Below are 23,968 nucleotides of genomic sequence, written 5' to 3' on the forward strand. Positions count from 1 at the left end.
TCAGATCTACAGAGGACCTTTTACACTTTCACAAATTGTCCACCACTACTGTTAATCAGTGGTTGACTGATGGAGATCAGCGGAAATAACAGCCGGTCTTAAGTCTTCTGCATTTGCATGCGGATACATATCATGAATGTTTGATTAAATCTCGAAGGCGAACGTGAGACGACAAACGTGTCTTCCAAATTGTATCAGATAGGATTATCGAACAGATTCTGCCTGCAGTATTCCCAAGTCAACTTATGTTAGCGATTCAATTTTAAGATCAACCTCGCTATGTACCATCTCTGTGATCAATCCTTCCACAAGCACTACTGGCAGGTAGCGGAAAGAACGCTGATATGTTGTCAATATGCTCCTCCGGCCAGGACGATCTCCACAGGTGGTTCTTCCGGTAAAGACACGAGGATGAGCCAAAACGTAGAGACGTGGGTGCTTCAACAACTAGTCGCATGAGTTCCATGTCCTTTCAACACACCATGCTTGCTCAGAGCGCTCAGGTCTAACGGTTTGAATCGCCGGGCCTTTTTCGAAGACTCATCCATAAAGCTTTGACCAGTGGAAAGCCCGTTCGGCCGTCCTTGGTTTCACTGTCCTCCGGTGGGTAGATGCGACGGTCCCTCACAAGGTCAATCTGGCCTCGCTTCCTGTATAAAGGACCACGCCAATAGATTTTGGCGCAGATGTAGACAAACAGCAAGACCACTATCGAGATGAACCCTCCGAAGAAATTGTCAGCGGAAGGGGATTCTCCTAGAGGCCACACCGAAAGGTAAAATTGATTCACGATGAGCAAAAGGCACATGCCTAGTCCTATTCCGCTAGAATAAGGGTAGAACTTGGTTGCCCATGGAAGATCGGCCTTTGTATAGCCTTGCGCCGCCCAGGCTTGCCGGAAGCGTATATGGGTTAGAAAAATCATAGCCCAATTGAACAGCTCACCCAGCCCGACCAGACGTGCAAGCCACACGAAGACTTGGGACGCACTTGCACTGGCATTGAGGTACGATATGCCTCCACCAACGACGAAGGTCAGCATGATACTCGGCCAAGGTCGTCCACGAGCATCGGTTTTGAGAAAGATCTTGGGAGCCATGCCAATGTGGGCCAACCCGACTGGAATTCTCGAACTCGCGTAGGCCCCTGCATTTCCACAGGACAAGACGCTGATCAATATGATGCCGTTCATCACGTGTGCAGCGTTAGGGAGACCTGCCCTCAGCATAGCGATGTTGAAGGGACTGGCGTTCGTGCCCGAGGCTCCGAAAAGATCCGGATCTCGAGGATCCACACAGAGAGTAGTGAAAAAGGCTCCCCCGACATAGAAAAGACCGAGGCGGATCCAGACTGTGTTCACCGCCTTAGGAACTGATCTTTTGGGGTCGCGGGCTTCAGCTGCCGTCAGACCGAGGAACTCAGTCCCTGCCATGGAGAAGATGCAGTTGTACAATCCAGTGAGAAAACCTTTGAATCCGTTGATAAAGGGTATTTCTCGCCAGTAGCGAAAGCCTGTTGTAGTATGGTTTGGGGCTCCACCAGCCGATATGACGATGAACATGATGATGACGACGAAAATCCAGAAAAATTTGATGACGGAGAAGAAGAACTCCACCTCTCCAAACAGCTTGACCTCGAAGACGTTGATTAGGAGCAGTATCGCGAGGAAAATTGTGACCCACACCGACACATGTAGCGCATCGGTCCAATAACGCACAACAGTGACGGCGCCCTGAATCTCTGCAGCAAGCGTAAGGGTGAGCAACAACCAGTAGGACCACGCTAAGGTGAAGGCGGGGGCTCTGTCGATGAATTTGTCGGCCCATCGTGGGAATGCCGAAGGAATAGGATAATTGCAAGCGATCTCGCCTGTGGCTTGTGCGACAGACCATGAGATAACTCCAGCAGTAAGGAAGCCGAGGACGTTACTGACAGGACCGCCAGTTGCTAGTGTAGCTCCAGATCCTAACCAGAGCCCAAGGCCGATGGAGGATCCAAGTGAGAAGAATATCAGATGACGGGACTCCAGGGTCCTGGCCAATGCTGGCTCTGCAACGCCGGAATGGCTAATTTCTCCCTGGACGTCAGTTGGTGCTCGACTGATTGGGCCATCTGTGGCAATTGCAACTTCGGGATCCTTGCTTTCCATCTGGAGGGATGCTCTGAGAGTGAGAAGAGCTCAACAGATGTCAGAAGCGGTGCGGATGTATGCTCCTATACGGCTGGCGAGCACATTGAGCTGCCTTTATAGACTCACCCGCATTGATATGCAGACTACGCTCGGTCACACCTTCGCAAAACCCCGTCCGCGCCTTGGTCACACCAGAAAAGTCGAGACGGTGGAGCTTGACTGGACGTGCGAATTCGACTTGTACCCTGTAAGTTCTTGATAACGATATTTAGAACGATCACCGTTCGAAGAAGGTGCCGAAGGCGAAGGCCGAAGAGCTCTGGCGGAGACGGTCTGGATCCCCAGTTTCGGTGGACAAGGCTCCAGTTCTTCCAATCGAGCTGAAATTCCCGACCGCGTACCAGAGAGCTTCAGGTCCGAGAAAATAATCCGTATCAATCTGAATGGACGAATTAGGGTTCAACTAATTCTTCCAGAGTAATGCATGATGCCAACAACTCTGAATGCACGATTTACCATGGGCGCAAGCGCGCTCATCGGCAGGCATTGAAACATTTTCATCCTTTTCGGGACTGTGTTCGGCCCCGCCCCCTGGCCAAATCTGCTCTTATGCTCTTATCAAGCAGAAAAATATGATCTGTGGCACAGGTGATATAAGGGTGGTCGCCGCTATGGACAATATTTGTGTTTAGGATATGATTACACTGGTCCATTCTTGCCTTCCCTCCAAAACACGACCGCTGTTGTCTGCTTCATCGTCGCCCTACGCAGTGCGACACTAATCAATCACACGATGGGTTCCGTCGCCGACACACCAGGGACAGCAGCTCACCCTCTCGATCCTCTGAGCGCAAACGACATTCAAGCCACGGCAGCTCTTATCAAGTCCAAGTATGCAGATGGCGCGGTGCACTTCAAATCCATATCCATCGTTGAGCCGCCCAAAAAGATCTTACTACCTTATTTGGCGGCTGAACGTGCTGGTGGATCTGTTCTGCCACACCTTCCGCGCAAAACCCAGGCGGTTTGGTTTCTCCGGGGCAGCTCTGATTTCTTCTGCGCGCTCGTGAACCTGGATACGAGCCAAGTCGAGCAATTGACAAGTCTGGGCAAGACAGGCTATCCCAACTTTGATGAAGAGGAGGTGGCTGAACTGAGACGTATAGTGCCCGAGCATCCTCAGGTCAAGGAGGCTTTGAAGAAACTGGAGCTCCCTGAAGGCACCGAGGTTGTCTGCAATACGTGGTCTTACGGCTGCGAAAACGATCTCGAGACCAAGCGAATGGTTCAGGTAAGCTCAAGGCCCAAGATAATCGACACTTGACTGATCACAATGTGACGACACAGTGCTATCTGTATTGCAGAGACCCGCGTCGCACCACAAATGCATCTAACGCATATGACTTTCCCCTTCCGATTGCACCAGTTTTCGAAAACGAAACGTACCGTCTAGTGGAGATCATCTACCTCCCGACAGGTGCGGATGCAAGAGTCAACAAAGATCCAAAGTTCGTCCATCATAAAGCGAAAGAGTTCCATCATAGTCTCCGAGAAGAGCCTGTTCGAACGGATCTAAAGCCTCTATCGATCATTCAACCTCAAGGTGCCTCCTTCGCAGTTGACGGGCATTTGATCAAATGGCAAAAGTGGCGCTTTCGCCTGTCCTTCAACTTTCGAGAAGGCATGGTCATCCATGACGTGACGTTCGACGGACGGGAACTGTTTCACCGGATATCTTTGAGCGAAATGGCAGTTCCATACGCTGATCCGCGGCGTCCTTTTCATCGCAAATCTGTATTCGACCTGGGCGATGTGGGCGCTGGAACTATGGCCAACAACTTACAATTGGGCTGCGACTGCCTGGGACTCATCAAATATTTCTCCTTCTTGGTGAGCAATGCTAAAGGCGAGGCGGTGCCCAAGCTCAACGCGGTATGTATGCACGAGATTGACAACGGCATTGGTTACAAACACACTAATGACCGGAGCGGACTGGTATCTATCATTCGCGCGCGAGTTTTGGTCTTGCAGTCAATTCTGACGGTCGGAAACTACGACTACATTTTTGCCTTTCATTTCGACCAGGCCGCTGGGATTCACTATGAGATCAAAGCTACCGGGATCGTTGCCACTCAGCTGATTGACAGAGGAGTCCGCGTTCCGTGGGGCACGACGGTCAATGAGGGAGTTCTTGCCTCTCATCATCAGCATGGTATTTACAAATGAGCCGAATCGAGCTGCTTTGAATACTAACCAAAGGCAGTGTTTAGCCTTCGCATTGACCCGAACCTCGACGGATCCCACAACACGGTTGTCTTCGAAGATGTAGAGGCAATGCCAGTGGAAGACGAATTGAACCCTTTCGGCGTTGGCTTTGCCGTCAAGAAGACCAAGGTCACCAGCTCGGGCCATCTTGACTTCCAGCCAAATCGCACCTTCAAGATCACGAATCAGAAATCCATTAACCCAGTGTCCGGTGAGCCTGTGGCGTACGCCATCACAAGCCCCATGAAGCAGATGCTGCTCGCGCACCCTGACTCCCAACACGCCCGGCGTGCTCGTTTCGCGACACATCCGTACTGGGTGACTCGGCATCGGGAAGGGGAGTACTTCGCCGCCGGTAATTGGACGAATCAATCGATTGCCTTGCCTGTCGACCAGGCCACCGAAGATGGCACGGGTGATGTGGCAGCGTGGGCGAACCGGAAAGACAGCGTGGATCAGGAAGACATCGTATTGTGGCATAGCATTTCCCTAACCCACACCGTGCGGGTCGAGGACTACCCAATCATGCCGTGCGAGACTATGCAAGTTTCGCTGAAGCCAAGTGGCTTCTTCGGAGAGAACCCGCTCATGGATGTGCCGCAAAGTAGTCAGTTATCTGGCGGAAGCAAACTCTACGAAGATCACGCATGTAGGCGAGACACTTGATACGTATGGAGGCGGCAATGCAAGACGCATAAGTCCAAAATGAAGTAATAGAATTTTTGGAAAGCGAGTCTAGACTGTCGGAACATGATAGGATCCAATCCTGTGCATATAGATCCGGCGGAGGGATAGGCATGTGCTCTGATGGCCCCATAGTTATCGTGATCGCAGAGACAACATTCCTGCGGTTGAGACCCGGTATTTTGGGGAGGTTTTAATCCACGAACAGCCCGTGCGCACGAAACGGCGGCACTGTTGCAATGTCCCGGCATCAATCTTGGGCCATATGGAGATAATTTCGGCTGACGCCCTAACCAGAACAGCAGAATATTTCGGTGACACTAGTTAGCTAGCTCTGATGGCCTCGACATTGCAGGAAGGCTAGTTGCAGCGTGAACTTGTCCCGGTCAACCGTGCTCACATTTGTCCACAACTTATCTCCGCTTATCTCTTCAGACAATACCAGAGGCGCAAGGTAGATACCATCGAGTATTATGACCGAAGATGTGTCGTCCTGCGCCGTCCTTCGTATTCAGTCTTCGGCCCCGACAGATTGACAGGCTCTCGGCCTCACTAGCCTTCCAACTTTCCGGCTAGACTGTATTGCCCCGGTTATCACCCCTGAATTGCTGAACTCTGTGCCGCCGAGAAGAACCACAGGCCAATTGATTGCGCTCATCCGGAACAGCGAAGTAGACACCGAATCCCGAAATCCACGGGCACACGATCCAGACAATCTATGTCCTCTCTGGCCGAGGCTGGGCCCAAATGCCCCCTGCAAGCGAGGGCAGTCCATACAACATGAGACCACCAGTCTTCGGCCACGTTGATCAATCATCCCAGCGGAGAAGTACGTGCTGAGCCTCTCAGGTCGCATGCACGTCGAGGGGTCCAGTGACCTGATATATACTATGACCAGTTGTGCAACAGCTTCGAAGGCCTACAGTACCGTCTCCCGGGAAGATACCAGAAATGGGGCACACATCAGCGTCCTTCGCCACAGTCGAGCCTTCAGATGATTTGAACGCGGAAACTCTGCAGCCTCGACGGCCGGCAGACCTGGAGAGCATCCTCACCATCGCAGACCTTCGGAAGCTGGCACAGGACAAGATTCCGAAGATGTATCGAGGTAGGCACGCTCACCAATTACACCTTCTCGTGGCCGATTTCTGTCTTGCTGATGTTGTTCTGAGAGATCAGACTATTTCAACGACGGAGCTGACGATATGATCACGTACGTCCAAATCTGATATGGTTTCTCCTCCCGAATTTTGGACCAACCATCACTGGAACCTTTCCTCGCATGACTTGCATCTCGCCTGGGGTCAGACCAAATACTGACACTGATTGTATGATTCAAGGTTGCGGGACAACGAGGCGGCCTACGATCGCTACAAAATCCGACCAAGAGTGTTGGTAAATGTTGAGGATCTCCACTCCAGCTTGGAGATGTTCGGAGCACCGGTACAATACACAGCAGGCCATGAGCGGCCAACACTCCACATGCCGCATACAAACGACCCGGTGCTGATGATACAATTGTGTTGACTGTATAGATTCCAGTACCTATAGGTTTTGCCCCTTCTGCAGCACACAGGCTGGCCCACCCTGAGGGCGAAGTGGCCACATCTAGAGCGGCTGCCAGAGCTGGAATCCCCATGGGACTTTCATCCTGGTCGACAGCTTCAATCGAAGACGTTGCAAGCCAAGGCAGCGGTAACCCTTACATTATGCACCTGACTATCATGAAAAATAGAGAGCGGACGATTCAGACCATCCGCAGGATCGAGAGTAAGCTCTGTTCTCTGTCCGACCGCGTGGCCCCTACTGATATATATTTTCTTGCACCACAGAAGCCGGCTTCAAGGGTGTTTTTATCACGGCCGACACTCCCGTACTCGGTCGGCGGCTCAATGAGTACCGCAACCGCTTCGTCCTTCCTGCCGGGGTAGATTTCCCGAACATGCGCTTCGTTGAGACTTCCTTGGAGAAGGAGGGTGTTAACAAGGGAGCCAAGGGCTTCTTGTCCGTCATCCATATCGAAAGAGAGCTCGGAGAGGCCTGGGACACAGTGATCCCTTGGTTGAAGTCACAGACTAAACTACAGATTTGGGTCAAGGGAATCTACCACCCTGAAGATGTCAAGTTGGCCATCAAGTACGGCGTGGATGGGGTCGTGATCTCGAACCACGGGGGTCGGCAATTAGATGGTGTTCCCGCAAGTCTGGATGCCCTCAGAGATTGCGCGCCCTTGGCATTTGATCAGCATGGGCGCCGCCTCATCCAGGTTGCGTTCGATGGAGGCATCAGGCGAGGGTCTGACATATTCAAGGCCATCGCCCTGGGAGCCCAAATGGTATTCCTTGGGAGAATCCCTCTCTGGGGTCTATGTGTGAGTCTCGCTTTCAGCATCCGCGTGCGGGCAGATGCATTCTCTTGAGCGTCCCAGATTGTGCTCGGTGTTAACGTTGTGTTGTGGAAACTAGGTCGGCGGAGAGCAAGGCGTGGTCAAGGCTTTAGAGATCCTAACACAGGAGTTTCGACAGACTATGGCTCTCGCAGGGTTTGTATCTGGTCTATCACTTGACGATTCATCTCGATTAACAGTGGTATAGGTGCCGAACATTGAAAGATATCACATCTGATCGGCTCGCTGTCTTGAGTGAGGGGAGACTTTTGAGGCTTTAGCTTTTCATAAATGTTTGTTTTTGGCGGTGAGTATCATCGAACATGACTTCAGTGTTGCGGATCAATATACAGTATAGAATGTGCATACGTGCTCGGTGGATTTCAAAACGACGGAAAGCTCCAAGTTGTGGAATGACGTGAGGAACCCTTGGCTGACTCCTTTTGAGTTCTTACAAGCACTGGTATATAGTCGCTTCCATGAGTTGCCCGCAAACTTGGCCAACCTACGGATAGTAGTATGCCAATATATCTATTGACAATGCTAAAGATGTGCTATACAATCGATTTCGACCTTTTTGCATCAGGATGTCAGACAAAGTCGTTCTAGCTGCCGCAAGGGCAGAACAACGTTCATGCACGCCTGGACTTAGTGATAACTCACATCGGTCCCAAAGGCAAGTTCTTTGACACAAACACAAGCTCGGGCAGGTCTTGGATTTGGCATCATTTCGAGATCTGTCGTATTATTGCGCTCGGCTCAGTAATGATCTCAGAGTGTGTATACCCTAGCTTGAAAAGGTGGCAAAAGATAAGGTAGACGGGTGGACGGGAGGGTTGGAGGTTAGAGGGTAAGAGAAAGTGCGTACAGGTCTCGTTCATCAAGTTGTAATCCGCCATGTTCGTAATATATACGGTTATTTTCAAAGTCTTATCAAACCCGCTGCCCGCTCGCTCCAATGTTGCTTTCAGATTGTTTAAAGCCTGTCTCTGTGGTTGAAAGCCGATAACCAGCGTCAGCCGTAAATGTCGTCGAGGGACAAGGAGAGGGTGCTCAACAGTGCGGTCTGCTACGGTTCCCTCAACCAGCTTCATCGTGGCGGCAATAATTCCGATATTTCCCCCAACATAGACGGTACCATTATGAATCATAGCAGGAGAATATAAAGTCGAACCGTCTTCGGGCAGCAGGTGTTTCCTTGGCGCCATCTTTTTTTAGAACGAACCGCGTGTCTGAATGGAGGAATGCACAAGTGCTGGGTTGGTCGATAACAGAGATCGGAGAGATGTGGAGGAGCCTTCTCGCTGGGGGCGTATGCTGGATCTTGGGGATGGTTTATAGCATCGCCGTTCTGCTTAAATAGATATAGCATATCTTGTCTCGGAGTCAACATACTAACAGTGAGGCATGAATACTCGAGGGCATGATAGCTGCATATGGAGCTCGGCAGGACCGTCACCTCGGCGCCGAATATCCGAAGGCAAGAATCAACCCAGCGAAGACGAGACCGTGACGGAGTGTCTCGGACTTTACAGTAACCAGATGGTCAGAGAAAGTCATATCGTATATGCCTGCGTTTGTTGACAATATTAGCTATATCTGATCTGGAGGCCATTCCGTCGCCATTGATTGACTGTGGCTATCTCCCACAATGGTGTCTGCTCGGTGTCAGAGTATGCCACCTATTTCTGAAGGTGACCTGGATCTCATTAAAGAGATATGCGATCTTCTGCTGTCAGATGGCCATTTAATACTTCCTTGGCTCACCATCTCTAGGAGACGGTATATACCTAATAGGGAGGTATACTTGGCACCCCCTAGCTTCTGATTGGATATTTATTTACTGACTGAATATGGGAAAGCTCGGACTTGGGGAAACCATCTGCGAACGTCATCGACAATTATGATCGTCCACCGGATAGGATCATCCTTTATTCAGTCCAGAGACTCGAGGCCCGTTGACGGTAGTTGCTGTACTAGCTGCAACTGTTCCTTTCTCCATTCAAAACATTAGACAAGTGGAATATTCGGGTTTGCCGGTGCATCCCCAGCCAGCCTCAATTTCTCCCCACTTCGTGATATTGACCCTCAGCTTCTCCGCCCATTGCCGCCATCAGGCTCATCTATACCCACCTAGCTGCAGCTCGGGACGGCTCTGGGACAACTTGACAACTCAGCTTTGCTTATCTTGCAATCTCACGCAAGTCGTCAGCTGTGGCCCCGAAAAGCCGAGACCAGCGGGGATCTGGGACAGCTTTGGCCACCGCGTCCGCCCAGCAGTATGGAGAGAAGCAAAACCACAGGCAGCTTACTCCAGGGTTTGCGGCTAGCTTTACTTGAGATCGGCGGTCGCTTTGATACTAATTTTTGTATACAAATTTAGTACGTCATTTCACATGTTGGACGCAACAGCTCGTCTCACGGTGGACTTTCACACCGCGGAGCTGCGGAGAGGTTGAGAAAATGCCCAATAAAAGTTGAAAATGCGGGGAAGATCAGAAAAGCTACTGACCAAACCTCATTTCCTGATGACCCGGCTAGTTTCCTATAATTCCTGCTCCCATCTGCCCACCTGAGACCCGCCAACGGCCTTACATACGAGTAGAGATGGATACGGAGAACAGCCGATAGCCTCTCGAGACGCGGGGTCAAGACCAGTTGCGTCGCCCCTCTCCTCTTCAGGCCTTTCGTCGTTGATCCTGGATGGAACGCCCGGTAAGAGCTGAGCAATAGGATCATTGGTGAAGATACTTCGCTTGATGTCACAGTCTCCTCCCAAGGAAATGTGCATGTTCTTTCCCCTCACTGGGGATCATTCCCCTTATGGCGGGGTAGACAGAGGAGAGGGGGAGAGGAGCTCGAGATATTCGTCCTCGAAGAGCGAAGCTGACCGGTTGCCCGCTTATATAGCTTGTTGGATGAGCATTTTATAGCATCTGCTTTCCGTAAGATCACAATCGCGGTAGCGCAACTCATCCTCACTGCGACACTCGTCTAGCTCCAAGCTTCTACACACTCTCGCACAGAAACTCCAGGGCCTCGTCTCACCATGGGTTTGTTCACAGAATTACCAGAGGAGTTCCAAGAGGTGGACGTTATTGTGGCCGGAGGCAAGATTCGAGGTTCCCATCCACAATATCTCTCTTGCTGACGAACTCGCATAATAGGAGGGACGGCTGGGTGCGTGATTGCTTCTCGTCTCGCCGAATCAGACCCAAATCTGTCGATTCTGGTCATCGAGCAGGGCATGAACAACTATAACGTACCCCAGGTGGTGCAGCCCGCCCTTTTCCCACTGAACCTTAATCACGACAGCAAATACACACTCTTCTGGAAGGGCAACAGGGCACCACAGCTTGCAGACAGGGAGCCCGTCGTCCCTTCAGGCGGGACTCTCGGCGGAGGGAGTTCGATCAACTGGATGGTGTACACTCGGGCTCAACGATCTGACCTCGAGTCATGGAAGACGCCTGGGTGGTCGTCGAAAGAGCTGTTGCCGTTCTTGAAGAAGGTAGGGAGGACCAACCCTGGGAAAGACCCTGGCCTCATCGCTCGCTAGATTCGAGACCCATCTAATAATCTCACCAGTTTGAAACCTACCATGGCCGAGGTGAAAAGGAGCTGCATGGTGACAGTGGTCCCGTGAACGTCTCCAGCGGCACCTTCAGAGCTACTCGTGCCGAGAACGACTTCATTGAAGCCGCGGCCAAAATTGGCTACCGCGAACTGAAGGATTTGCAAAATCTTGACTCTAACAACGGTACCGAGCGTTGGCTGCGCTACGTTGGCCCAGATGGAAGACGCCAGGATGCTGCCCACAGGTTCCTTCACCCGAAGCTGCAGAGCGGACACTATCCAAATTTGCATGTCCTGACAGAGAACCAAGTTGTGAAAGTCCTCCTGGATGATAAAAAAAGAGCCGTTGGTGTCGAGTACAGACCGAATCCCAAATTCCAAGCCGCCGCTCGTGGAAAGTCTCTCCTTACTGCCCGTGCCTCGAGACTGGTAATCGTCTCGGCCGGCGCGAATGCTACACCACTGATTCTTGAGCGATCGGGAATTGGCGACCCGAAAATTCTCAAGCGCGCTGGAGTTCCAGTTGTCGAGGACTTACCCGGTGTAGGACATGGCTACCAGGATCATCACCTGACACTGTACACTTATCGAACCAGCCTGACGCCGAACGAAACTATCAACGCTTTTGCCGACGGGCGACTGAATGTGCAAGAGGAAATCAGGAAGAACAATAAGCAGCTGGGTTGGAATTCCATGGATGCCTCAGGCAAGTTCCGTCCCACTGAGCCTGAAGTTGAAAAGCTCGGACCCGAGTTTAAGAGAGTCTGGGATCGAGATTTCAAGAACGCCCCTGACAGACCTCTGATGATCATCGCCATGTACTTGAGGTAAGAGGAATGATCGGCTACCATAACCCTCCATCATACTGATACGGACACAGCTTCTTTGGTGATCATGCTACATTGCCGGATAACTCCGAGTATGTTTCTATAGCCAATTGGACGGCGTATCCCTATTCGCGCGGGCACATACACATCACAGGGCCGAACATTTCCGACCCTATTGATTTCGACGTTGGCTACTTAAAGGACCCCAACGAAATTGATGTCAAGAAGCACATCTGGGCGTACAAGACTCAGCGCGAGATTTTCCGTCGCATGAACATATTCCGCGGCGAGTTGGCAGCCGATCATCCCAAGTTCCCTCCAGGATCACAAGCTGCTGTCGTCGAAAGGGCAGATGGTCCTGTTGCCGATGACGCCAAACGCATCGAGTATACGCCCGAGGACGACAAGGCTATCGAAGAGAATATCAGGAAGATTGTGACTACGACCTGGCACTCATTGGGAACATGCAAGATGGCACCAAGGGAACAGAAGGGCGTTGTGGATGCCAACTTGAGCGTGTATGGCATCAAAGGCTTGAAGCTGGCAGACCTGAGCATTGTGCCTGAGAACGTGGGAGCAAATACAAACAACACTGCTCTGTTAGTCGGGGAGAAAGCGGCTGACATCTTTATTCGGGAATTGGGTCTCCGTGGCACGTCTAAGGGGCGCGATGCGGGGAGGTACTCTAGAGAAAACCTGGACATTGCTCGACTTTGAGCATGGGGCAAGGCGGCTCGGCATCGAGCTCGGAAAGGAAAATTGAGAAATGAGCCAAACGACCCCGAAATCAAAAGTATACTTTTTATTCTAGATATAAACCAATCATTTATCTAAATGCGTCTCTTGTACATCTACATCGTGGGACATGTATCTCTCGAGACGACGGGCTGACATCGAGCACTATTAGCATATTCTGGCGAGAATAGGTTGGTAAAGTAACAAAATAGAGGCGACTCACCGTTGGCTATCAGGTCATAATCGTTTACATGGGTATTCAACCTCCTCTTTGACTCAGCAGTCTTCCTATCCTTATCAATAACATCAGATCTAAGTTAGGTGTTTGCGATATAGCGACTATCTTGTCATAGTTGAGTACTGTATATATATCAGACAACGTGTGTGCTCTGTGTCAGGCTCTCCTACTCAATGTTGACGTCGACTCCACAACCACTTCTCCGTTTTGGCTCCCATTCTTAACGCGTTCTAGTGTCCGTCGCTTTTTGAGTAGAGACCGTACAGAATAGGGATTCTTCCGAATACAATCACTTCAAACAAAGAGAAATTGTCGCAGTTGCGCAATAAATTTGACAGAATTAGGGAGGGGCATACATTTGATGATAAAGGAATCGGCAGTTCAGATGCCTCGGAATGAGCGGTCCTCAACCTCCCCACTAATCAAGTAGCATAACAATTGGGTATTCTGGGTTCATCGCGATCGGTCTACTTAATCCATCTCGTGCAACGGATCCTCCTCTCCTACGTCTGCGCCGAGACCCTCCGGCTCCTCAGCCACATAGCCATCTTGCTCGTCCTTCTCTATCTGAATGTTGACCTGTCCGCCCAAAGCCGCAAGTTTCGCCTGCGTCATATCATACACATATTGGCCAAGGTGCTCCACGCCTTCCATCTCCGATATATCTACCACTTCTTCCTCGAGCAAGCGAGCTGTAGAAAACACCTCCCCAGTGGTCACAACGAGTTTATCCGGTCTTTGCAACAAGATATCCATGGCCGGCTTCATCTCAAAGCAGCTTGCAAAGAGCTCCTTTCGACCAAGGATATACAATCCGAGCCTTGCGCGGGACAAGGCGACAGTTAATCTCCTGATGTCCCTAAGATATCCCACCGACCGAGTCCTTGTCATGCTCACGATGACGTAGTCATTTTGCTCGCCTTGATACTTGTCGACAGTTGTCACGATCCTCGGCATACCGAAAAGCGAGTTGTTCTTGCACCTGTGTTCTAGCACGTCACGGATTAACGACCTCTGACCAGCATATGTAGCGAGGATAGAGATGCTGTGCGACGGATATCCAAGGAGGCGCATGTACTGGTACAACGCCACTGCATATTCCGCCTCTCCGAGATTTTGAATAAAATGCGGTGTGGGTTCGCGTTCGCCAGCTCCTTGATAGTCGGGGACATCGATAAATTGGTAGTCATAGCGAAAACCCGCGTTGGCGCGTGAAAATTCCGGCTGCGAGACGAGGTGGGGCAAGTTACCCAAGTTGTTGTAGCGCCATTTGAAGAGGCTGGCGATCGAAGGGCGACAACGACCTTGTTGGTCGAGGTGGATGGTAGGGACGCCCAGGCGGACGAGACGTAGAAAAAGGGATTGTTCGAAGTTGGCGTACTGGCGCAAAGCCATGTTCTGGATGATTGGGGAATTCTGCAGATGATCTCCTATGAGAATGATCCGCTTCAAGGGCACTTCGCCGGTCTTCAGGTCCGGGTCTTGCATCACGCATGGAATAAAGGTTTCGATTTCGGTGATCTGTGCTGCTTCTTCCATGATCAAAGTATCATAATGAAAGCCCAATTCAGCTATTTCGGACCTCCTCATGGCTGCGTGTGTGGATGTCATGGCAATGATTCGTGCTTCATTTACCAAGAGGTGATTTGCTTGATCGCGACCAGCGCGCAGAATCTCAAAAGGTCGGATCGACTCCAGTTCGGAGAAGATCTTTTCAATATGATACTGACAGCCGGACGCAATCTCCCGCGCTTCTTCCGTCGTAGCATCCGGAGGGAACAGCGTTGGAACAGGCGCGTTGCTGAAGTATTTGTAGAAGGGGAAAGAACTGAGGACGGACTCGAGATTGGCATTTTCTGCATTGGCGACATCCCAGAATCGTTGCCAAGCAGGTCTGAGGAAGACTTGATTGAAATAGTCGGCAGTCTCACACGAAGCGCCATGTGCTCCTTCAGCGCCAATTGAAGCCGCAAGACGGCTGACTTCAGACAGATAGAATTGGCGGTTCTCCAGGAAAGACTCCACCCGACCGTATTTACCGTAGGACGCCTCCGAGTCCAGATCCTCTTCACCATGCCCCAATCGCAACAGGTGGCGAGGGTCGATATCAAGTGCGATAATTTTCTGGAAAAGCTGGTTGAGCGCTTGATTGCTGTGAGCAACAAGCAAGATGCGTTCCGATGGAAAGTTGTGGTAGAGTAAGTTGATGGTTTGAGTTGCAACGTCGGTCTTGCCCGTCCCGGGAGGTCCAACGACAATAGTAAGCCCAGGTTGAGTTCCAGATACAATAGCTTCTACCTGCCTCGCCGTGAAGCGTATCGTGTTCTTCCTCGGGGCGTCCATTGGATACGGTCCAGTATTGCGGGGTTTGTAGGTCGAAACTTTGACCATAGATGAGTCTTGCTCCATTTGATCGCGACGTCGCTTCTTCGGGTTTGCTGAGGGCTCGGCCGAAGTGTTCATCGCGCGTTGAAGGACGTAAGGTGGTTCGATGGGAGTGGAGTGACCAGCGCCAGTATCCACAGTCTTCCCCGGAAAACTGTCTAGGAGATGCTGCCAATCAAGAAATGTATCCAGGTAGTCTATGGATTCGATGTGATTCGAAAGTGACGGAAATGAAGCACCCCGTGGATCACCATAGCCTAGGTAGACCTCTTGCAGCCACGATGGAAGCACAGTCTCCAAGGAAACCAGAGCTTGGATAGTCTCCAGAACAGGTTTGAAGTTGTTTTCTCGTCCTTGCCTGCGAGCAATAACGTTCAGAGATGCGAGTTCTGACACGACCCGGCCTGGTTTCTGCATGTCGACAGCGTAGGCACTTGCATCCAAGTCAAGCAGCAGACGCCTCCGTCTAGGCCTCGAGGTATATCCATTTGCTTGCGTACCTCTGAGAGCTCGCCCGTCATCGTCCAGGACATGGACGACTTCGGCCGCTCTGAGACTGGTGAACATTCTTTGTTCGCTGCCTTGGTCGATAGAATGACCATTGGTAAGAAGTTGGGAACCGTTGGTGGCATTCACCGCTAGGAGAAATACAACGTCACGCGGTCTAAGATTGTCCCATTCTCTTCTGATAACGTCCGTGAGGCGACTGACGTCCAGTATGACTTCCACTCTCACAAAGCTGGGCTTGAGGTTACCAACTTTCGGTGGACCGACTTCAATGACGGCAGGCTCTGCGATCGGAAGAGCCATCTTCGAGAACCCTTCGAATACCGTGCTGTTCCGATCTCGGCCTATTTTGGGCTTCATTCGCTTCACAATGCCTTCCATGTCCTTCCTTATACCATAGAATGCTTCGGCCTGATAGAGCTGGAACGATCGCCACATGAAGTCGCTGATGGTGAGGTATTGCAGGTTCAACTTGGGAAGTCCAAGCGGCCGGGAGCCATCGTAGTGCTCGTTCCTCAGCAACGCTGGGTCATATAGTGAGATTGCTGTCGGCAGAACTGCTAACTGGGCGACAACCTCACGGAAATCTCGAGGCTTGGTGAAGGATGACAAGAGTGTCTCCATCATAATTGCGCGGGTCGCGGTAATTCCAGCAGCCGGGGGATAGCTAGTTCGAAACTCAAGCTGCGTACATAGCTCCTGCATTTCAGCATCAGTCAACGCAGAAAAGTGAGACTCTAGCTCGCTTCTTTTGTCGATGCTACCGAAGTTCGACAGTGCCAGAACCTTCAATTTGTCTCCAAAATATTGGAGTGCTACTCGCTGCAGCCTCTCCAATGCTTGATAATGTCCCCTGCGCAAGCTGTCACGTCTTTCTTCTGCGCCTCCCAGTTCATCTATCGCAAAGGTCTGGAAATGTTCGAGAAGATCGGTTAGGTCACGCAGAAGAACTGCGTCCTCTCTCTGATACACCTTTGACGTTCGAATTATGGGGATGATGTTGACGTCTTTCAACAGAGGATTTGTATACCGTCTTGTGGGCAATTGACTTGTCAGGTCGACCAAGAATTCCAAAAACCGCTCAAAGTAGACCATTTCTTGAGAGTGAACCAGCTTCGACGCGTTGAGCCTTGCAATGAAGTCGATCAGCATCGTATACAGCCATGCTCGATCGAACCGCAAACGGCTTTGAGTTTCTGGATCTGCTGCATCATATCTTCGCGCAGCGGCCCTCCATGCTTTCTTTCTTGCTGGAGTCGCCTCCAGAAGTCCTTCTCTTGTTTTTTCATTGTGTAGATTATGCCATATTGAAATCGACACAAGTGGGGCGCACTCTTTGCGCACCTGTTCATTTTCCAGAGACTGGAATGCACCGAGCACAAAATGGAGGAGAGACAAGCGGGGAAAGATGGACAGAGAAGAGTCGAGGTTCAAGGATAGGACCCGGCGAAGGAGGCTTGAGAACTGTGCTGGGCGATCGGCGAATAAGAACCAGTCATGGAGACGTGCCCGTTGCTTCACGTTGAAGAAGACCGCGATCAGCAAGACATGATGATTGGAAGACTCTGACGAGAAGGTCGGCCAAAGAAATCTTTCGAGAATCTGGTAGTTTTCAAGAGCTGCGAGGCAGTGGAAGGGAAAAGAGCCTTGTTCGAGAGGATCCCAAATTGCTGCCTTGATCACTTCTGGTTTGACCTTGGTAGGTGCAGTGTCTCTGTCCCACCAGTACTTTTTAGCCAGCTCTTCCCACGGATCGACAGAGTCGTCGGCCTGGATGCTGACGTCGGCTTGCACATCTAGGGCTGGAGCCATCGCCGGCCGCAGTTGAAGGCGCATTGACCGTGAAAACACGCGAGTTGTGGGTGCAAAAGAGTGGCGAGGTCAGATTCAACTGCGATTTCTGGGGGAGTTTGTAACTGCGCCTGGAGAAAATTAAATTTCTCCGCAGAGCCGCAAAGCCAACAGCAATGCTTCCCAACCTGCGGAGTAAACAACATTACCTTCTCGGCATTCACGCACTCACCTTTTCATGATAATGTCTTTCTAGTCCATACCTAGGTAGACATTCCTCCTCCGCTCTGACATCATCTGAGTGTTTGTTCCTTGATGGAAGCGGCCCAGATCAGACATTTCTGCCTCCAACCTCCGTCTCGTCCCCTCGCGTTGCAACGAACATGGCTGCCACAAGCGTTCCCTCCGTCGCGACCTACAAGCCCGTGATTGAGTCCTATGTGCACAGCCTTGCTGGAGCGCGGGAGGACGGTGATATTGATTCCCCCGTTCACGAGACCGAGTGTGCGGAGCTGCTCGACAGAATAAAAGGAGTTCGCGAAGCGATCGTTCCCGAGACACTTCAAGTACACAATGCTGCTGTTGAAACCGTCTGTCGCGAGATCGTTGTCGACATCGTTGCTACGGTTGATATCTCGGAGCCAGCGTTCGCCCAGGTCTGGGTCCTCCTAGACATCATCAACATCCTATCCGACAACGAATTATGCGAACCAGGATTAGGCTTTTGGCTGGTCGAGGAGCTGCTGGACAGTCAAACGATTGAAGGCTGCAGAAAAGTTTTTGACTACCTAGAATCGCGCAGAGAAAGAATGACGGCGAAACATTTCAAACAGAAGAACTTGGTCATTCTCAGATGCTGCAACGAATTGCTCAGGAGACTGTCGCGAGCTGAGGATACCGTCTTTTGCGGGCGAGTCTTCATCTTCCTCTTCCAAAGCTTCCCACTCGGCGACAAGAGCTCGGTCAATCTGCGTGGAGAGTTTCACGTAGAGAATGTCACTACTTTCGATCCAACGCCCGTCAAGTCAGAAGATGCTATCAAGCCGATGGAACTCGACACAGACACACCGCAAGCAACCTCAGGCGCCCACACGCCTGCATCAAATAGCCAGGTTCAAGATCACGAGAGGGCGGCAAGAAGTACACCAGTCCCTAAGACTTCCAGATCGGAGCCCAAGGAGCAGCCCCCGGACCTCGACGCGCTGTATCCCAAGTTCTGGTCTCTCCAATCCTTCTTTTCTTCTCCCACGAAGCTTTTCGATCCTGCCAACATGACTGCATTCAAAGACGGCATGGCTGAGACCCTCTCCTGCTTCAAATCAGTCTCGAATAGTTCAGGCTCTTCTACAAATCCTACCGATGTGAAACGCGGCTTGAAGCGCAAGCGCCATGATGTTGACATGTCGTCCGTCTTGACGTCGACATTCAATCCCAAATACTTGACAAACAGAGATTTGTTCGATCTCGAAATTCACGACATTGCTTTTCGCAGACACATCCTCGTACAAGCACTGATCATGCTCGACTTCTTGCTCAGTCTATCTCCGATCGCCAAAGCAAAATTCGAAGGTCTTACCAACAAATCGGTACTATACCCCTTCGTTCTCTCCGAAGAAGATACCAAGTGGGCACATTCTACTCGTTCGCAAATTGCAGCTTATCTACAACAAGGCGGAAACGGCAATGAAGGGAAATTCTACTACCGCATGGTAGACACGATCTTGTCGAGAGACAAAAACTGGGTGCGATGGAAAGCTGAGAATTGTCCGTCGATATCGCGCGATGGTGTCTCGCCGCAGATATATCTCGAATCCCAGGATACGCTCACGAAACTTACAGAGTCGGCACGAGCACCGCTAGTCAACCCGCCCGGGGCAGCTGACCTAGCTTTCCTCTCGAAAGTTGAACCTCTCGAAGCCCTCAAGCATCCTTCAAAACGCCGTCAGGTACCAAGTTTAGAGGAATACTACAAGGGTGTTGAGCGGGATGACCTAGACATGGATTTTGCGATGACAGACGAGGAAAAGAAGGAGATTGAAGAGAGAAAGGCCGGAAAGGTGTGGAGGGCATTGCGTGCCAGCAAGAATCGGTTCGTTATGTGCGAGAAGGTGCAGTATGGAGGCGACTTGAAAGCTCTGCTGGGGGCTGACACCCTCGACGACCAAGGCGAAAAGGGTGGAGAGGCCGAGGCTGAGGCGGAAGAGGCCAAAGGGAAGGCTGAAGGGAAAGAGAATGGAATTGCAGAGGAAAAAGGATATGGCGACGACCATGCAGAAACACAATCACAACACGAAGGGGAGACAGATGCGGTGCGTGACATATCGCAATCCACGCCTCGGCCAGTCCCGGATCTGCCTGTAGAAGCCACAGCCTCCAAGATCGAAGACGCGGAAATGGCGGATTTAGCTGATCCCGCTTCTGCTCCTGACACGCCTGGCAAGGCAGAAGAGACGAAGAATGGCGTGGCTCTGAGTGATTGAACGGGCATCAGGCGGCGATGCAGGAGACGGTGGCAACGGTGGCAACGGTGGCAACGGTGGCGAAATACAGTGAGTGACGTCATATCATTCTTGGGACAACGTCCAAGTGCCTCGTGGACGCAACACACCCAAGAAAAACACATGGAACGAGATCCAACAAGATCTTTCGCGGGATCGATTCAAGGTTGTCATTCCAAACGAGAATCATCTCGAAGCCTCGAAGCTTGGTTACTAAATAACTGAACAATGGCAATGCAATGCAATTGATTGTTGATCACTACCCCAGTAAACGAAGATTGTCTCATTGTTCCATACTCAACTCAGATCCAGCTTTGCAGGACGCCTAATGGATGATCTGAATCGCTCATGAAAATGCATGCCCCTACCAACGCCGTGAAAAGATCCCAGTAGCAAGCAGCTGATCCTCGTCGACAAAAATGCCCAGGAAACAAAAATTAACGCCCTTCACAAACCAGCTCATTGTGGACCAACGGCTTCAAGGCGTGCCCCATACCGTCAGAAGCCTGGCGAAAGTCGTTGCCTCTAGCTCCGTTATCCAACATTATCCAGAGCCACAGTCGTAATTACACCAAGGAAGCAGTTCATAGTGCTGTACAAATCGAAACATGTCCTTGTCACTCGTAGAGATTCATTTCATCGTCAAGCTCCGAGTTCACTTCATCTTGCCGTAAACTTCTCTCGTCCAGCTCTCCCCAGCATTCTCCACGGATCCGTCGCCGGCCATGCTGGCGAAGTTGGTCATGTTACCAAATCCTGCGTAAGGAGTCGTTGTTGGACGAAGGCAGTCGTACCATTTGCCCTTTGGGTAGCAGACTGATGCGACTTGCCGAGGAGCGGGTTCAGGAATGGACGATGCAGAGCCGTTGGAGGAGACGGATGTGCGGCCGGCAGAAGACATTGCGGTTGTCTTTTGAGTAAGTTGTGTAGCGAGAAGACTAAGAGATGGCCTCTGCAGTGATGTGAAGTGTGTAACTTTGTCTTGGATGCTCTTGTGGATGTTCCGGATTCTCAGATGTTCGTGGATTGACTATGGTTTGAAGATGGAAGTGCTTGTATCAATGCTTGTTCATGTGTGGTAGACCAGCCCCAGGTTCCTACGCAGACTGGGTCCTTTTTATAACCAAGAAATCCGGGGTAAGGGGGTCCATACTAGGAGGTCAGATGGTAACACGGGAAAATTTTCAGCTTGATCAAGCGAGCAGAAGGGGATCTCAACTGTGCGATTGGTGAGAAGGCAACGACGCAGACGCCGTGGCGCTCCATAGCCTCATTGTACACCGCATGGGTGACATCAGATGTTGGTGACTTTGCGCGATTGCACCAAGTCTTTTCTTGATCACGAGCAACTGAAAATTCTGAAGGCGCTGAAACATCCAGGGAGAATGGCAGAAGGCGTCAAAAAGATTGGATGTTGTTGCAAGGAAAGAATCAACTATGTGTCATGGAATGGTCGAAGGAGGAATGAGTTACGTAGCAGAAAACAATAGGCGGAGAAGGGCAGAGAATTTTTGCAAAAAGGCTGTGCCGCAGCCCTGCCGACGTGCCGTGGAAATGCGGAGAAGGAGAATCTATTCTCCGGAAGGTGCCAGAAAATTCTCGCTTAGCAGATGCAACGTGACCTCCAGCCGAAATTCCGCGCACCCGGTGGGACATTCGCTTCGGCGGCCGCCAAATTCCCACGAGCCAGAGGGTGAAAAGTCTGAAGGCTTCAGGCCGATCGGTCAGTGCACAGTGCGAGTGCGGGGTAAGGCTATCCCCAGTACAGGAATAGCGGGATGAAGGAATGGAAGGGAGGCAACCTGGGGGCTTGGGGTGTAATTTCCCGCCGGGAGGATATAACTGTTCCCTGTCAACAGGGCCAAACACTCAATCTCTTGCGCCGGCGTGCTAATGGTGCCTCTCGTTGTTTAAGTGCTGCGATTGTGATTGCGACGGTAGCTTTGGGTTGTTTGCTTGACCTTCCGATAACGCAAGAGCCATGCGAAAATTGAAAAGGGAAGGTGCGATAGGTCTAGCCGATTCCGACATGTGGCTGGGAATTGCGATATCAGTGTGGAGAGGGAAACCTGCTTGGAGCTCAACAGGTGGACCGAGGTCGCGGCTATTCGTAGAAATCATTTCTTGCTTTGACATACTTGCCAGACACATCAAGGAAGCGGTCCTCGTGAAACTCTTTGGTACGTCGTATGCCAACAGATTCATCGGTGTGGTTATCCCGAGACACCCACACAGGTTTGGAGGGTGCTCCGCGAGCCAGGGTGAGACGGTTGAGTCTGACCAGATCATACGCGGCCCATCTGGGACATGGACAAATTCCATGTCAAGATAGCCTACTCAGTCACCAGGCTGGGCGGCGGTTGGGGCCCAACCAGCCATGATTGTTGAGCTGTGGCAAGGCTCAAAGCCTTGTGTGGGTAGGCTGGAATTCGGGGTCACAGGTCAGGGAGATCAGGCTGGGCACAAAACTAGAGATTTCGGAAGACATCAATCATTGTTAAGTAGACTGGTGCGAGAAGATGATTGATTCGTAGTCGATTCGTTGCAAACCCACCGAGCATCAGTGGCCTTGGTGGTAGTGAGGCAAAAGCGAGATGCAACAGTGCGTGGTGGCCAGCAGTTTTGGGAAGGTCGAGTTGGAGGGCGGGCGCGAAATCCCCTAATTTTCGTATCTATTTGGTAGCATTTGGTGCTGATGGGCTGATGAGCTGATGGGCTGGCTGGTCCTCTTGTAGGGGGCAATGACTTCGTTTGCCATCGCCATTGGTCTCCCGGTTAACCTTCTCGGAGGCAATATCTTTTGTGGGAAGGCCGTGCTTTAGCCTGTCCAGTCAGCGGTGCGCTCCCTGGCCATTCTCCAAAGCCTTGTCCTGTCAGAGCCTGTCACGACGCACTCCCTTGGATGGTGTCTCGGTGTGTTGGGCTGTGCCCCCTCTTTTCTGTGCCGTGATGTGGCCCTGGCTGGGGGTGGCTTTCGCACCACCTTGTCGTGCAGCCTCGGCAGATCTCTGCCCATTTGGATTTGGAAGGGCTTGCTGGCAGTTGGGCCTTGCTGCTACTCGGCGGGTTGTGCAAATCTCTCGATGATAAGGGTGGCCGCCACTGTGATTGATTTCTGCGCACAACGGCCGCAGGTTAGTTTCGAGGTTTGGCTCTTAGAGGATGAGGGGATCTATGGAAGGATGCTGCAATCGCGAGGGAACGAGGGCAGAACAGATGGGAAAACAGACATGGGCCATAGAAACGTGCTTGTTGAATTCTCTGGATGAGAAAGCGTGGAGAAGGAGAGAAAGAAGGTTGCTTCGGAGGAGGTTGACGGGAGTGAACAGGGCTAGCGGGTAGTGACAATCCTGGGTGCTTCTGGGTCTTTTGAAGCCTGACTCGGTGCTGAAGCGAGAGGAGCGAGAGCCTGACCGAATGCCTGAGGCTGATTGCGAGTGCGTGCGAGTGCGCGACGGCCACCTGCCCCCCTCCGAGGTGTCCTGGCACGGTCGAGTTACAGTGCCTCGTTCAGTGAAAAAAAGGGTCCCTCCGCAGCCTTATTTCAGGCTAAAGCCTTGTCCAGTTCCTAGCCTCCTCCCCCTCTACTATCTCATTTGCACACCTGCTGCAGCATCCCCTCTCCGTGCGAATTCCTCTCACCCTCCCACCTTTTTCCCTCTTTCTCTTCTCCCTTCCAAAGATTGTTCGACTCTTATCGCCCACTTCATCCGTTGCATCTTCATCACATTTTCGCAGTTCACGCCCGAAACAAGATCTTTCGCGTGAATTCTCCATCCCCATTTCCCTCTTCCACCCTTCCTTCACCCACCGTCTTCTTGGCGCTCTCGCCACATTTTCACAAGCTCGTATCTGATCCGAGCTTGCTCTGTTGCGGCACTGCTCATCTGCTGGAAATTCATCCAGCCATTCATCGATTCCATCGTCACACTCGACCGCATCGAC

The 23,968-nt window shown here is 51.5% G+C and overlaps 7 protein-coding genes across 7 annotated transcripts; 4 read left to right on the forward strand and 3 right to left on the reverse strand.

Annotated features, from left to right (window-relative positions):
- Positions 1-505: 505 nt before the first annotated feature.
- Z520_10254 (uncharacterized protein) lies at positions 506-2,149 on the reverse strand (the record flags this gene model as incomplete). The annotated part of the gene is made up of 1 exon (XM_016780747.1): positions 506-2,149. The coding sequence occupies one exon, from the start codon at positions 2,147-2,149 to the stop codon at positions 506-508; it is 1,644 nt and encodes a 547-aa protein (XP_016628040.1).
- A 775-nt stretch (positions 2,150-2,924) lies between these two features.
- Positions 2,925-5,062, forward strand: Z520_10255 (uncharacterized protein; the record flags this gene model as incomplete). The annotated part of the gene is made up of 3 exons (XM_016780748.1): positions 2,925-3,422; positions 3,479-4,343; positions 4,395-5,062. 3 exons carry the CDS (start codon positions 2,925-2,927, stop codon positions 5,060-5,062), a joined length of 2,031 nt encoding a protein of 676 aa, XP_016628041.1.
- A 969-nt stretch (positions 5,063-6,031) lies between these two features.
- Positions 6,032-7,674, forward strand: Z520_10256 (uncharacterized protein; the record flags this gene model as incomplete). Its single annotated transcript, XM_016780749.1, has 6 exons — positions 6,032-6,188; positions 6,260-6,293; positions 6,421-6,523; positions 6,616-6,850; positions 6,913-7,451; positions 7,546-7,674. 6 exons carry the CDS (start codon positions 6,032-6,034, stop codon positions 7,672-7,674), a joined length of 1,197 nt encoding a protein of 398 aa, XP_016628042.1.
- Positions 7,675-10,515: 2,841 nt separating this feature from the next.
- On the forward strand, positions 10,516-12,586 carry Z520_10257 (uncharacterized protein; the record flags this gene model as incomplete). Its single annotated transcript, XM_016780750.1, has 4 exons — positions 10,516-10,588; positions 10,634-10,977; positions 11,055-11,869; positions 11,923-12,586. 4 exons carry the CDS (start codon positions 10,516-10,518, stop codon positions 12,584-12,586), a joined length of 1,896 nt encoding a protein of 631 aa, XP_016628043.1.
- Positions 12,587-13,313: 727 nt separating this feature from the next.
- Positions 13,314-17,570, reverse strand: Z520_10258 (uncharacterized protein; the record flags this gene model as incomplete). Its single annotated transcript, XM_016780751.1, has 1 exon — positions 13,314-17,570. The coding sequence occupies one exon, from the start codon at positions 17,568-17,570 to the stop codon at positions 13,314-13,316; it is 4,257 nt and encodes a 1,418-aa protein (XP_016628044.1).
- Positions 17,571-17,908: 338 nt separating this feature from the next.
- On the forward strand, positions 17,909-20,005 carry Z520_10259 (uncharacterized protein; the record flags this gene model as incomplete). The annotated part of the gene is made up of 1 exon (XM_016780752.1): positions 17,909-20,005. One exon carries the CDS (start codon positions 17,909-17,911, stop codon positions 20,003-20,005), a length of 2,097 nt encoding a protein of 698 aa, XP_016628045.1.
- A 673-nt stretch (positions 20,006-20,678) lies between these two features.
- Positions 20,679-20,924, reverse strand: Z520_10260 (uncharacterized protein; the record flags this gene model as incomplete). The annotated part of the gene is made up of 2 exons (XM_016780753.1): positions 20,679-20,751; positions 20,818-20,924. The coding sequence occupies 2 exons, from the start codon at positions 20,922-20,924 to the stop codon at positions 20,679-20,681; spliced, it is 180 nt and encodes a 59-aa protein (XP_016628046.1).
- Between the last annotated feature and the right edge of the window lie 3,044 nt (positions 20,925-23,968).

The sequence above is a fragment of the Fonsecaea multimorphosa genome (genome assembly GCF_000836435.1).
Source record: "Fonsecaea multimorphosa CBS 102226 unplaced genomic scaffold supercont1.29, whole genome shotgun sequence".
In the NCBI taxonomy this organism is placed as follows: domain Eukaryota; kingdom Fungi; phylum Ascomycota; class Eurotiomycetes; order Chaetothyriales; family Herpotrichiellaceae; genus Fonsecaea; species Fonsecaea multimorphosa.